The sequence below is a fragment of the Bos grunniens genome, chromosome 18 (genome assembly GCF_055505025.1).
Source record: "Bos grunniens cultivar Pamir isolate PY7600 chromosome 18, Bosgru_T2T1.0, whole genome shotgun sequence".
Taxonomy (NCBI): Eukaryota; Metazoa; Chordata; class Mammalia; order Artiodactyla; family Bovidae; genus Bos; species Bos grunniens.
Genome location: NC_141182.1, coordinates 36541610 through 36553834, shown reverse-complemented (window position 1 = coordinate 36553834; position 12225 = coordinate 36541610). Strand labels below are relative to the sequence as shown.

The 12225-nt window shown below is 37.9% G+C and overlaps 1 protein-coding gene across 5 annotated transcripts in view; it reads right to left on the bottom strand.

Moving 5' to 3' along the window:
- SNTB2 (syntrophin beta 2) overlaps positions 1-12225 on the bottom strand; it is a 74675-nt gene that overhangs the window by 35117 nt on the left and 27333 nt on the right. For all 5 annotated transcript variants that reach the window (XR_015145651.1, XR_015145650.1, XM_086351485.1 and 2 more), the window contains one exon: positions 201-414. Coding sequence is in view for 3 of the 5 variants with exons in the window: in XM_086351485.1 (XP_086207611.1) it covers positions 201-414 (214 nt within the window). In the remaining 2 variants the exon portion in view is untranslated. The remainder of the gene's footprint in view (positions 1-200; positions 415-12225) is intronic.

Genomic DNA, 12225 nt, shown 5'->3' with positions numbered 1-12225 from the left:
ACAACACACATATATGTGTGAGGAAATTTAAATATGGAAGCCCAGAAATGATTCTCTCATCTCAGATTGATGTTTTTCTTTACCTAATTTAGTCAACAGTCATAATATTCCATAAAATATGCAAAAGCAGTATTATAATATATCCGTTTAAGTTTGCAAAGCTGTGAGTAGGTAGGATGTTCTCCTTAGGTACAGCTCACCTGTTCTCCAGGTCCGGCATGCTTAAGTTTCTAGCAGCAAAGCACATTTTGAGCGGGATGACCTTTCTGTCCTTGGTGCTGTTCTGGTGTTTTGGAGAACCAGAGTCCTCACTGCCACTAAAGCTGGGTGACTGGGGAGCAGCACCTTCCCAGGGCAGATCTGACACCAATGATGGCTTCTTGATATATGGCGTTACTTCTCGTATGAATTTAACTATAAACAAAAGTCAAAGAAGAAGGTCAGTATTTTTACTTCCTATGAAAAATAACAACTGAAATATATACATACAGGAACTATCTGGCATGAAGTGAAAAAAAAAAAATACACAAAGTTAAAGAGCCTGCACACAGAATCTTAGGATTAGAGGGTGCTTTAAGAGCACAGGTAATCCAAATGATATACCACTACTCTATCCTAAAAACTGAATTCTGAGTCTTTGCATATTGTTTCTTCTTAGGACTCCCTTCTCCCTTTGCCTGCCTGGTCAACTCACCTCTTCAGCAGCCTGTCCTGTTTACTTTCTCCATGGTCTTGCCATTTACTCACTCCTCTGTAATAACTTCTAAGCACTCTGGGGTGTAATCCTTTGTTAATAATACTTCAGTTCCCCTTCTGGCTGCAAGTTCCCCAAAAGCAGGGTTTATGGTTTATTCAATCTTGATGCCCAACATTCACACCAGTGCCTATTCAGTAAATGTTTGAATACACGAGTAAAGGGGGAAAAATGAACAATTAAATACTTGAATTATCTCAGTAGTGGGACAACACAAATGAATCTGGATATAGATTCATTACCTCCTGAGACAGCCCCATCTAGCTTTAAACAACCCTTAGCATTTAGAAAACTTGAAACTTTCACTCATTGGTTTGCTGTCAACAGAGGCCATACAGAACAAACTTAATCTCTTCTACTTGAGGGCCCTTCAAACATCTGAAGTTCGAGATTATTTCTCTCTTCTCCAGGCTAGGTATCTCTACTTCAATTAGATTCAATTCAATCAACATTTGTAGCTACCTTCCAAGTATCAGGCATTAGGCTAGCCGCTGAGAATACAAGAGCAGCTTAGGCATGGACTCTGCCCTCAGGAATGCCCAGTCTAGTAAGGGAGACAGTTATGAAAACAAACCGTCATAGCTTTGAAAAACAAGTACAAAGATACTGTACTTGTTTTTCTATTAATGGTAGCTTTCTATTAATGGTATTAAAGGGTTTTTCTATCAATGGTAGTCCCAAATTAAGATATGGCTTTTAATCAAAAGAAAACATTTTTCTTTTTAAGTTCACTTTTAAGAGGTACACTTCTTTTACCTCCTTTATGACTGGCAACTACTGTCATTTGAGGCATGGTGTTCTTATTTCAAAAACTAGATAAAGTGAACATTATTAAAATCTTAAAAAGCATTAAAATGTCAATAAATAGTTGAATATAGATAAATCAGTCATCATTTCCTCTGCTAACATCAATATATGTTACTGCAGGCATCTACCTCCTCTCAAATTACACTGTGGTAGCTCATTAGAGTAGTATCAAGGGAACTGAAAAACTAGAAAGATATGATCATTATTGATGCTTATCAATGTCATAATAGCTAGTATTAATCTTTTATAGCATTAGAAACTTTACAAGCCTTTGAAACTTTACTAATAGATTGTACATATGTGTGTTTGTTAGTTGCAAACAAGTAAAAATTCTAGGCATATACTAAACATTCAATAAATAGTAGATGCCTTTCTTCTTCTCTAAATTAAAAAGCTAGAAAAGTTAAAAAAAATTTAACAGCTGTCAGTAGAAGAGGCAAAATTATTTTCTTATAAGTTATTGAACAAGATCTGCTAAAGTTAAACGTACTTCTAGGAGATACAATAATACTAATGTCAACATTTAGAAAGATTTCTGTGTGTTTATGTGGGTGCTTTCTATGTCTAGTTATAATACGTGTATTTTCTAGGTGGAGAGAGTAAGAGTTAACTGCTTCAGGTTGCCAAGGAGACTTTATCATCCTAGAAAAATGAGCAAGGCTACACCTCGTATATGCCTTGAGCAGCTGACTCGGGCATCTGAACACAAGCGTTAGTTTAGCTCCGTGCTTTCAAGAGAGAATAAGATCACAACAACTTTGGCAGAAATTCTTCAGGTTTCCAGGCACTGCTAATGGCAGAGATTTACTTTTTAAACATTTAAAGCAGTATACTAACTTTTGGGCTCACAATTGGGAGAAATTAAAGACATTCTAAATGACTATTCTTAAATACTATAGTGTTAGAAAAGCCCCCTTTATGACATACTCAGATGTTCACTTGATCACAGAGTAGCATCAGTGAGCTTATTACTATACATATTTAAATGAAACAGACATAAACACATAGCCTCCTGCATGGCCTTATTAAAGGAGCAATGAGTTTTACTTGAGTTGATGACAATGGCACCCATACCCCCATCTAACTGGCCATCCACAACAGCTGGAGAACCATAAACAGATACCTAATTTACCTGGGAAGCAATACACAGGCTTATGTGATTTCAGTGTTCTGCTTTAAAACAAAGTAACTATCGCTTGTGTTTGTCCTGAGATTTTCAATTAATTTCATTACCCATCATCCTGGGCTTCCCTGGTGGCTCAGAGGGTAAACAATCTGCCTGCAATGCAGGAGACCTGGGTTCGATAACCTGAGTTGGGACGATTCCCTGGAGAAGGAAATGGCAATCCACTCCATTATTCTTGCCTGGAGAATCCCGTGGACAGAGGAGCCTGGCGGGCTACAGCCCATGGGGTCACAAAAAGTCGGACACGACTGAGCAACTAAGCACAGCACCCATCTTCCTACTCCATTTCACTCCAAGGCCTGTCCAAGTCCCCAGAAGTAGGAGATACATCCTTTCTGAGGATCTCAAATTACTACTGAGACGACAAAGGAGAACTCAAATTTCCTTTTAAACCTCTAAGCTACAGTGGAATAAATCCAAACAAACCAGAAATAAGGTATCTCTGAAATTCATCCCCAACAATTAAAATTTTAGGATTTTAAAATTATGGCCTTTTATAATAAATTTATGCAAACTGGCAAAAAAGGATATTTTTTAGGCCTCAATTAAATTCTAACATGGCTATCTATTATTTTTATTCAAAAGTATTAGCTTTCATGCTTTTATATATATGAACACAGAACAAACGGTTGAAATAATTTGGGTATTTGGACTGTTTACTGTATAATTTCTCCTTGGTAGTCTTCTTCAACTACTAATCTTATATGGTAAAACCCACTGTGGGTCATTTATAAAGTAAATATTTAACAAATGAATTTAAAAAGTGATTTTCTTTGGAAAGTTTCTTCAAACTGCAAAAGTATATGCAAGCTTTTCATTTTTTCACAAAAAAATGTTTTAAACATCTTAGGTTTGCATTTTTAAATGTTTTTGTAAGGAAGACAGCTACCAGCAAATTTCCTTGTGGAAACTGCTAAACAGTAAGTAGATGTTTGTTGAAAATCCTTTATATAACTCATCCACAACCAGAAAACACTGTGCATTTGAAAAATTACTTCAAGGTATGTATTTTTCTTTTCTTTTTGGTGTTGACATTTATGTTTATTTTCTGTGACATTTCTCCCTCCCCTAAAGAGAAGTACTGCTTTATGTGAAATAATGCTCCTATCTGTGTCATTCCCTTCTTGGTTACTTCAAAACATACGAAAGCAGGGACTTCCTTTTGGTCCAGTGGCTAGGACGCCACACTCCCCATGCAGGGGCCCACGTTCGACCCCTGGTTGGGAAAGTAGATCACACAGGCCGCAACTAAAGATCCTGCATGCTGCAACTAAGACTCGGCACAGCCAAATGAATAAAATTAAATATATATATATACATATATTTTAAATAGAAAGCAGAGGACTGTTGACAACAAGAAAGTCTTGACCACCTATAGTATTAGGAAAAAATGGGAAGATAAAGACTTTTATTTTCACTAAAGCAGAGGCAACAAGAAAGGCACTTTGCATAAGGCTGCTTAGGAATAATTTATATTGCTTCTTAATCTCCTGCTAAAATACAAAAGTAGAGGCTAGTTTTATTTTGTTTTTTAATTAACCTTATCAGATTTTTAAAAACGATGTAAAATGACTCAAACAGTATAAAACCAAAGGCAAAACTCAGGGTATATCAGAGTTACTAGGTGAAAAAAGTAAATTCTCAAAAGAAAAATAAAAGCTTTTATGTTTTAAAAAATTATATGTAATTAGTATGTTCATAAAGTACTCAAGAAAATATGCCCATTTGCTAATAATGGTTACATCTGTATTGTAATTACAGTGATTTCTTCTATTGAAAGTTATTTCTACAATGCTTGAACTTTTAAATAAGCATGTGTTCTATTAAATAAATAATACTAAAGTTAATTCTGGACTTCCCTTGTGGTTCAGCTGAAACCCCCTGCAACGTGGGAGACCTGGGTTTGATCCCCGGGATGGGAAGATCCCCTGGAGAAGGGAAAGGCAATCCACTCCAGTGTTCTGGCCTAGAGGATTCCATGGATGCAGTCCATGGAGTCACAGAGTCGGACACAACTGAGCAACCTAATACATGCCATCAAATAATGAAGAAAAACATGGATTAGAAGCCAATTTCAGAAAAAGAGTCAAGGGCAGAGACAGCAACAATGGGCAAAAGTGACTGTTCCATAAATGCTGAAAGAACAATGGAGTATCAGCATGCAGTTGTCGTACATCTGTATCTCACATCCTCCAATGCATTTGCTAACCTACAGCTGATGCTCTTTGGATAATTTTTGTAAAGTCACTGAAGTATAAAAACAGAGCAACAAATTTTAAAGTCAAATGAAATTCAGTACAAGCCTTGATATTACCATTTACCTTTTGAGAGGTCTGAAGCACATAATTTTCTTGTCTAAGCCTCAGTTTCCACATTTGTAAAATGTTAAATACCAACTTCAAATGGCTATGGCAGTTGAATGAGAAATGTAAGAAAAGTGCCAATGCCTGTGCTTGAGCACACAATGAATATCAGTGTGTATTTGGGTGTGCAATTAATACAATATACTCTGGACAATGTGATTCAGAGGTTAAAGCGTCTGCCTGCAAGGCGGAAGACCCGGGTTCGATCCCTGGGTTGGGAAGATCCCCTGGAGAAGGAAATGGCAACCCACTCCAGTACTCTTGCCTGGAGAATCCCATGGAGGGAAGAGCCTGGTAGGCTACAGTCCACGGGGTTGCAAAGAGTTGGACACGACTGAACTACTTCACTTCACTCTGGACAAAGTAGGTAGAGGCTAAGGTAAGAAATTGAACAGACCATATTTGAATTTCAGTTCTGTCAATTATAAACTTCATGATTTGGACAAATAATTCAACTTTTCAATTTCAATTTCTAGTCCACAAAACTCTAATATTAACCTTAATACCAACTATCCTGAATAACTGAGAGGATTAAATAAGATTAACTATCTTCCTGGGTTCTAAAATCACTGCGGGTGGTGACTGCAGCCATGAAATTAAAAGCTGCTTGCTCCTTGGAAGGAAAGCTATGACAAACCTAGACAGCATATTAAAAAGCAGAGGCATCACTTTGCTGACAAAGGTCTGTATAGTCAAAGCTGGTTTTTCCAGTAGTCATGTACGGATGTGAGAGTGGGACCGTAAAGAAGGCTAAGCCCCAAAGTCTCAGGGGCTCAGAAGATTGTGCAAAATCTTGACGGACTGCAAGATCAAACCAGTCAATCCTAAAGGAAATCGACCCTGAATACTCTCTGGAAGGACTGATGCTGAAGCTCAAATTCTTTGGCCACCTGTCATGGAGAGCTGATTCACTGGAAAAGACCCTAATGCTAGGAAAGACTGAAGGCAAAAGGAGAAGCGTGCAGCAGAGGATGAGATGGTTGGATGACATCACCAACTCAATGGACATGAATCTGAGCAAATTCCAGGAGACAGTGAAGGACAGGGAAGCCTGGCATGTTGCAGTCCATGGGGTCACAAAGAGTTGGACACAATTTAGCAAATGAACAATAATATATGTCACAGTTTCTGTTTTGCTCATCTTTTCCATTTGACCAAGGGTCACTGAAGGGATTAAAAGCCAAGACTACAAAAGTCAACAATAATTACAACACATCACTTCTATAGTGTTTATCTATCCATGGTTCTTCACTCTTTTTAGTCACCCCTCAGAATTGCGTCGCTGTCTTTGCCGGACTACTTAAGGTCCTGAATACATTCTCTTGCACATTCATGAGGTGAAATTCATGTACTTTCATAACACATACACAATCTTTTTGTGACTCTGGCTTGACATCACACTTGCTTCCAACCTTTCAGAGCAAGTTTAACCCCAATCCATATGACATCACTGTAACAATATGTGTACTTAGTTTTAGTACAAATGAATGTAATACAATGGTCAAAATTTGGCAGTATCTTGATTAAGGGCTCACAACAGGGATCATGAACATATAGATGAACCACAAATACTGGCTGATGAACTATGAACAATTCTGTCACAAATATAGATATATTTTATAGTCCTAATTTCCCAATCCTGGGGAAGACATGAGAAATATTTATGGCATGGGTGGTAAAATCCAGTTAAAAACTGCTGCTAATAGCTCTAATTAAGGATTTTTGCAAATATTTGAATAAAGCGTCCATGTTCAACACTATCATCTTCTTTTTGATTATGTGGAAACTGGTCACTCCACAGACTGAAGGTTATCACACAAAAATGCGTATGAATGATCTTTGTTGAGGTTCTCGTCAACTAAATTTGTTATTAGAAAACGTAAGCCATTAGAACAAAATTCTACTTAATAAACTATTATCTACTTAAACACATGGTTTACGGATGAGCAGTTTGTTCTTGAAGTGATATAAAAATATAATATTATAGGGAGTCAATAATGGTTTAAAACATACTTCTATAAGAAAGCCCTTGTCTCACAAACCCAAGATAACATGCTTTTATCTACTCCGAACATAAATGAGCTTCCCTCATAGCTCAGTTGGTAAAGAATCCGCCTGCAATGCAGGAGACCCTGGGTTGATTCCGGGGTCGGGAAGATCTGCTGGAGAAGGGATAGGCTACCCACTCCAGTATTCTTGGGCTTCCCTTGTGGCTCAGCCAGTGAAGAATCCACCTGCAATGTGGGAGACTTGGGTTCGATCCCTGGGTTGGGAAGATCCCCTGGTGAAGGGAAAGGCTGCCCACTCCAGTATTCTGGCCTGGAGAATTCCATGGACTATATAGTCCATGGGGTCGAAAAGAGCAGGACAAGACTAAGCAACTTTCACTTTCATTAACATAAATGATAGGATTTCCCTCATAGCCCAGTTGGTAAAGAATCTGCCTGCGATTCAGGAGACGCGGGTTCAACTCCTGGGTCGGGAAGATCCTCTGGAAAAGGAAATGGCAACCCACTCCAGTGTTCTCGTCTGGAGAACCCCATGGACAGAGGAGCCTGGCAGGCTACAGTCCATGGGATCACAAGAGTCGGACACAAAATAGCGACTAAACCACCAACATAAATGATAGGAGACAATTTTTACTATTAAAAAAAAAAGATTGTAATGTTTCCCCCTTTTCAACATCAATGAACTCTATGTGCAAAGCATGTAGGTTATTTAAAATGTTTAATACACACTCTGACCTCAAGTTGTTTAGTTGAAAAGGAAAAGAAAGATATATAACCTGCCCCCAAAAAGACCAATTAATAAAGGAGAAATGAGAAAAGATACTATATGATGAATGCTGTTAAAGAAATAGAAATAAAATGTTACACAAAACTGGATGTAACAACAGCAAACAAAATTAAATAACTGAAAAATATTTAATAAAAACACTAATAAAGTAATGTTTTTCTACTAGACCAGAAAAAAAAGACCTAGCAGTTTAAGCACAAGGAAATGCTTATCCGTTGCAAAGTGGATGTCCTGGACTAGCTGGACACACCGGATGGTTTGTTTTAGACAGGCACTCCAAGTGATAAACTATAGACGGAAACACAGTATTAACCCAGCACAATAGCTGTGCTCAAGGGGTCAGCAAGCATTCCATCCTGAACATCCAGTCAGTTACCACGGGGGAACAAGAACGCCATCCAAGTTTCCATCTCTTTAAGCACTTCACAATTTTTTTATTGTACAAAAGAACTGCTATTAGTAAGTGCCAAGCTTTTGTTGTCACGAGGGATTTTCTGACCAAATTGGCAGAATTAACTGAGTTCAGGAAGAGGAGAAAAGACAAAGATGTGTTCATTTTCTTTTCCTCCTCCTTCTTTTTTTCCCCTCATTCTTATATAACACATGACTGAGGAGTTCAGCTGTGGTAGACCGAGAATTGTCAGAGTGCACAGACATCAACCACTGTTGTGAATTTAAGCTACAATGCAACGTACTGGTCAACCCACAACAAATAACGGCTTTCACTTATAATTCGTTTTATTAACTTTTTAAATTAAAGGGTAATTTTCAAAAAGCTGAAACAATTTAAGCATCAAAATAAATAATAGTGGTATGGGATTATAAATATCCATGAGTCCACACAGATATAAATAACTGAATAAATAAATAAATGAGGGATAAGGGATAGCTCTTAAAGATGAATTTCAATTAGAGAATTCCCTGGTGGTCCATCCACTGCTTAGGTCCATTCTTATGGCAGAGGGCCCAGGTTCAATCCCTGGTCTGAAAATTAAGATTCCACAAGCCATGTGGTGCAGCAAAGAAGCAGAAGGAGAAGAAGAGGAATTCCAATTAACAAGTGTTAGAGGAATGAGAAAAAAAGAAAATCATCATTAGGACACTACACTAATAACTGTTGTACACCAAACCAGTAATGAACACTAAAATTAGTGAAAAGCTTAAAGACTAAGGGTGAAAGTTCAAATAGTAATAGGATACTTACAGTCTCAACAGATCTTCACCAAGATATTTATTAATTACAAAGGAGGAAATGGTACCTTTATGTGGAGAGATTCGATAGTTATAAAGTATCAAGACATTGACATCATGCACCCTACCCTCCCATATATACTGAGAAGGATATATCACTTCTGTAGTATTCTTGCTCAAAAAATACACAAGGTCCATTTGTTCATGATAAAATGTGACACAAATCCAAATTGATAGATATTTTACAAAATGATTCAAATGGTTCAAAATAGATTCCCACAATAAGGTTAGTTAACACATCTATTACTTCACATAATTACAATTTTTAAGTGTGGTGAGAACATTCAGATCTATTCTCTTTGCAACTTCCAAGTATATAAGACAGTTTTGTTAACTATAGTCATCAGATTGAACATCAGATCCCCAGAACTTATTCATCTTATAATCGGAAGTTTGTACCCTTCCGATTATGAAAATACCACTTTTCATTTCCCTCCACTCACTTTTAGTTTTACTTATTCTTAACAAGTCAGAGTAAATTTGAGAGGTCAGAATCATGACAAAACCAAAGAACAGTGTCATTCTAGAGGCCATTCCCTTCTCCAGGGATCGAACCCGGGTCTCCTGCACTGTAGGCAGATTCTTTACCAGCTGAGCCACCAGGGAAGCCCTTTTCATTTTAAAGGCATCTACACGTAATTCCAAAATTTCATGCCAAGCGTTCCTGTCAAATAATACTAAGTAATACTATAGTGCATCTTTGGATATGTGAGAGTTTGCCCTTGCAACTGACAGTCAATTTGTGTTAATATTAGCTTCCTATAATCAGTAAGAGTGCTTATCTTGAGATTATGTTTATCTTCATGCATTCTAAATCCACCTCTCTCCCAGAGATTATTCTAGGAAAGGAGAAAGATCCACAAGTGTAGAGTGTAGTATGTACCCTTGAATTATAGAGCTACAGTCAATATAGCCTAAATAAATGATCATATTTAGAGGTGAATGAAATAGCTATCAATTTCACATGCATTATGTTTTGACTCCTTACACACACACACACAGCCGTCCAGAGTGTCCTGTGGACAAATACTAATCTAGATAATTTATAAAACTGCAGAGCTAGAGGAGACCTCAGTGATCATTTGTACAAACTGTTCATTTTTAAGGATGCTAAACTGAAACTCTAAGAAAAAGGAGGCTCAAAGAAATTTAGAAAACTTCTTCCAAGCTGCAGTCTGTGGCAAAGCCACGGCTAAAAACCCATGTCATCTTTTCCTGAATATGTCCTCAACTTTTAGTATGGCTTTTGAGATAGTGGAAAGTTATAAAACACTGTTTCTATAAATCCATCAGCCACCAGTACAAATGAGTCAGCACTCAAACTTACTCACCGGGTCTATACAGTTAAAAAGTGGAGTAACCAGGTCTTATCTAAGATTAACAGCATAATCTCACCGTGTGTGCAAACAAGTGAGCATTTCAATTCATGTTTCAAGAATGGGGGGGGGGGGAATAAAAAAGAAAAAAGGGCTGGCTAACAACCTTGCAGAAGGGTGTGAATTTTACGAAGACCTTTCCATTAGCATATTTTAAAAACTCAGGTCAGAGTCCTTTCACCCTGTGGTAATTCACTTTTTCTGCATCAGACACAAGACTTTAATAATAACAACCAGGGATCAATATTTAACTCACTAGCCTGCCCACACTGACAGCACATGGTGCTCTGAGCCGGCAGCAGCACAGAGGCGCCAGAACAGTCAGAGCCGCAGTCTCCATCCCCGCCGTAGGTGTGGCAGCGATAGGGCGGGGGGGGGGGGGGGGGGGGGGCAGAAAAGCGGCTGGAAAGCCCCAGCCAAGACAAAACTAAACAAAAAGCACGAGTCAAGAATGCTAGTTTTCAAAAGCAAATGATTACTTTTTGGAAAAGAGTGTGCTTCCATGTGTCCATCCTTCAGAAGAATTTACATCCATGCTTGTGGCTTAATTCCATTTTTTTGGAGTTCAGCTTCCTTATATGTAAAAATCATAAAGTCTATCCTTAAGGGGTTATTGTAAAGATTAAATAAAGCATGGACTGGAAAAGAATTTTATGAATTATAACAGCCATACAAATTTGAAATATTACTATTATGACCTAGTGCAGAACCTGACCGTCATTTTCACCAGTTTCAGAAATTAGCATAGCACATGGTAAAAAGCATCTGTTAAATGAATGAATGTACAAACTGGTTAAGACCTCCTCCCCAGGAGCATTACCATAGAACATAAAGGATTACATGTGGTGTGAACTCAGAAAAATGACCACTGTGCCTTTCTGCATCTGCCCTAATCACAGCAGAGAACTACCGTGAGGGTTAATGAATAAAGCTCACAAAGCAGACCTGATCTCAGAGGAAACAGGCCCCTCTCAGCCCCGCCATCCCCGAAGGATGAATAAAACACATCCCATGTCTCTACCAGTCTCAAGATATAATAGAGGACACAAATATTCAATCGCCAACCTCGATACTCAATGTTCAAAAACAGAGTTAAGTGTTTTATGTGAATAATTTCACTGAATCTCATGATAACCCTAGGAGGCAGGGACATTTATTACTCCCATTTTACAAATGAGGATATTGAGACCTTAGAGAGAAAAAAAAAACTTGGCATGTGCCACTCTACCAGTAAACAACAAAGACAGAAAGAAAGACCAACCATGTAAATACTACTATATTTTACCAATGAATAAGTAATAACAACTCAGTATATTAAGCTCCATTACAGAACTATATATAGAATGTATTACACAAAGTAATAGGAGACTTATCACTGAAAGATAGCAGAAGTACCCCAGGCAGACAAGGTGGAAGTGAGTGTGCCTGGCTGAGGTTACAGCATCCAGTCGAGGACATGAAACATTCAGAGAAATGAAAGCAGTTAAGAAAGGCCAGAATCAGGGTCAAGGTAAAATGCTGTGATCTGTTCTAGAAAGGTTGTTGATATTTAGTTAAGGGTGATCAAATACTGTGAAAGGTAGCCCTGGCTGTTATGGATCATTCCTCCTTAAAGAACTACCAAGGTGAATATTCAAAAAGAAAAAAGTGAGGTCACTACTGAAACACAGATCACAAACTTCATAATAAAAT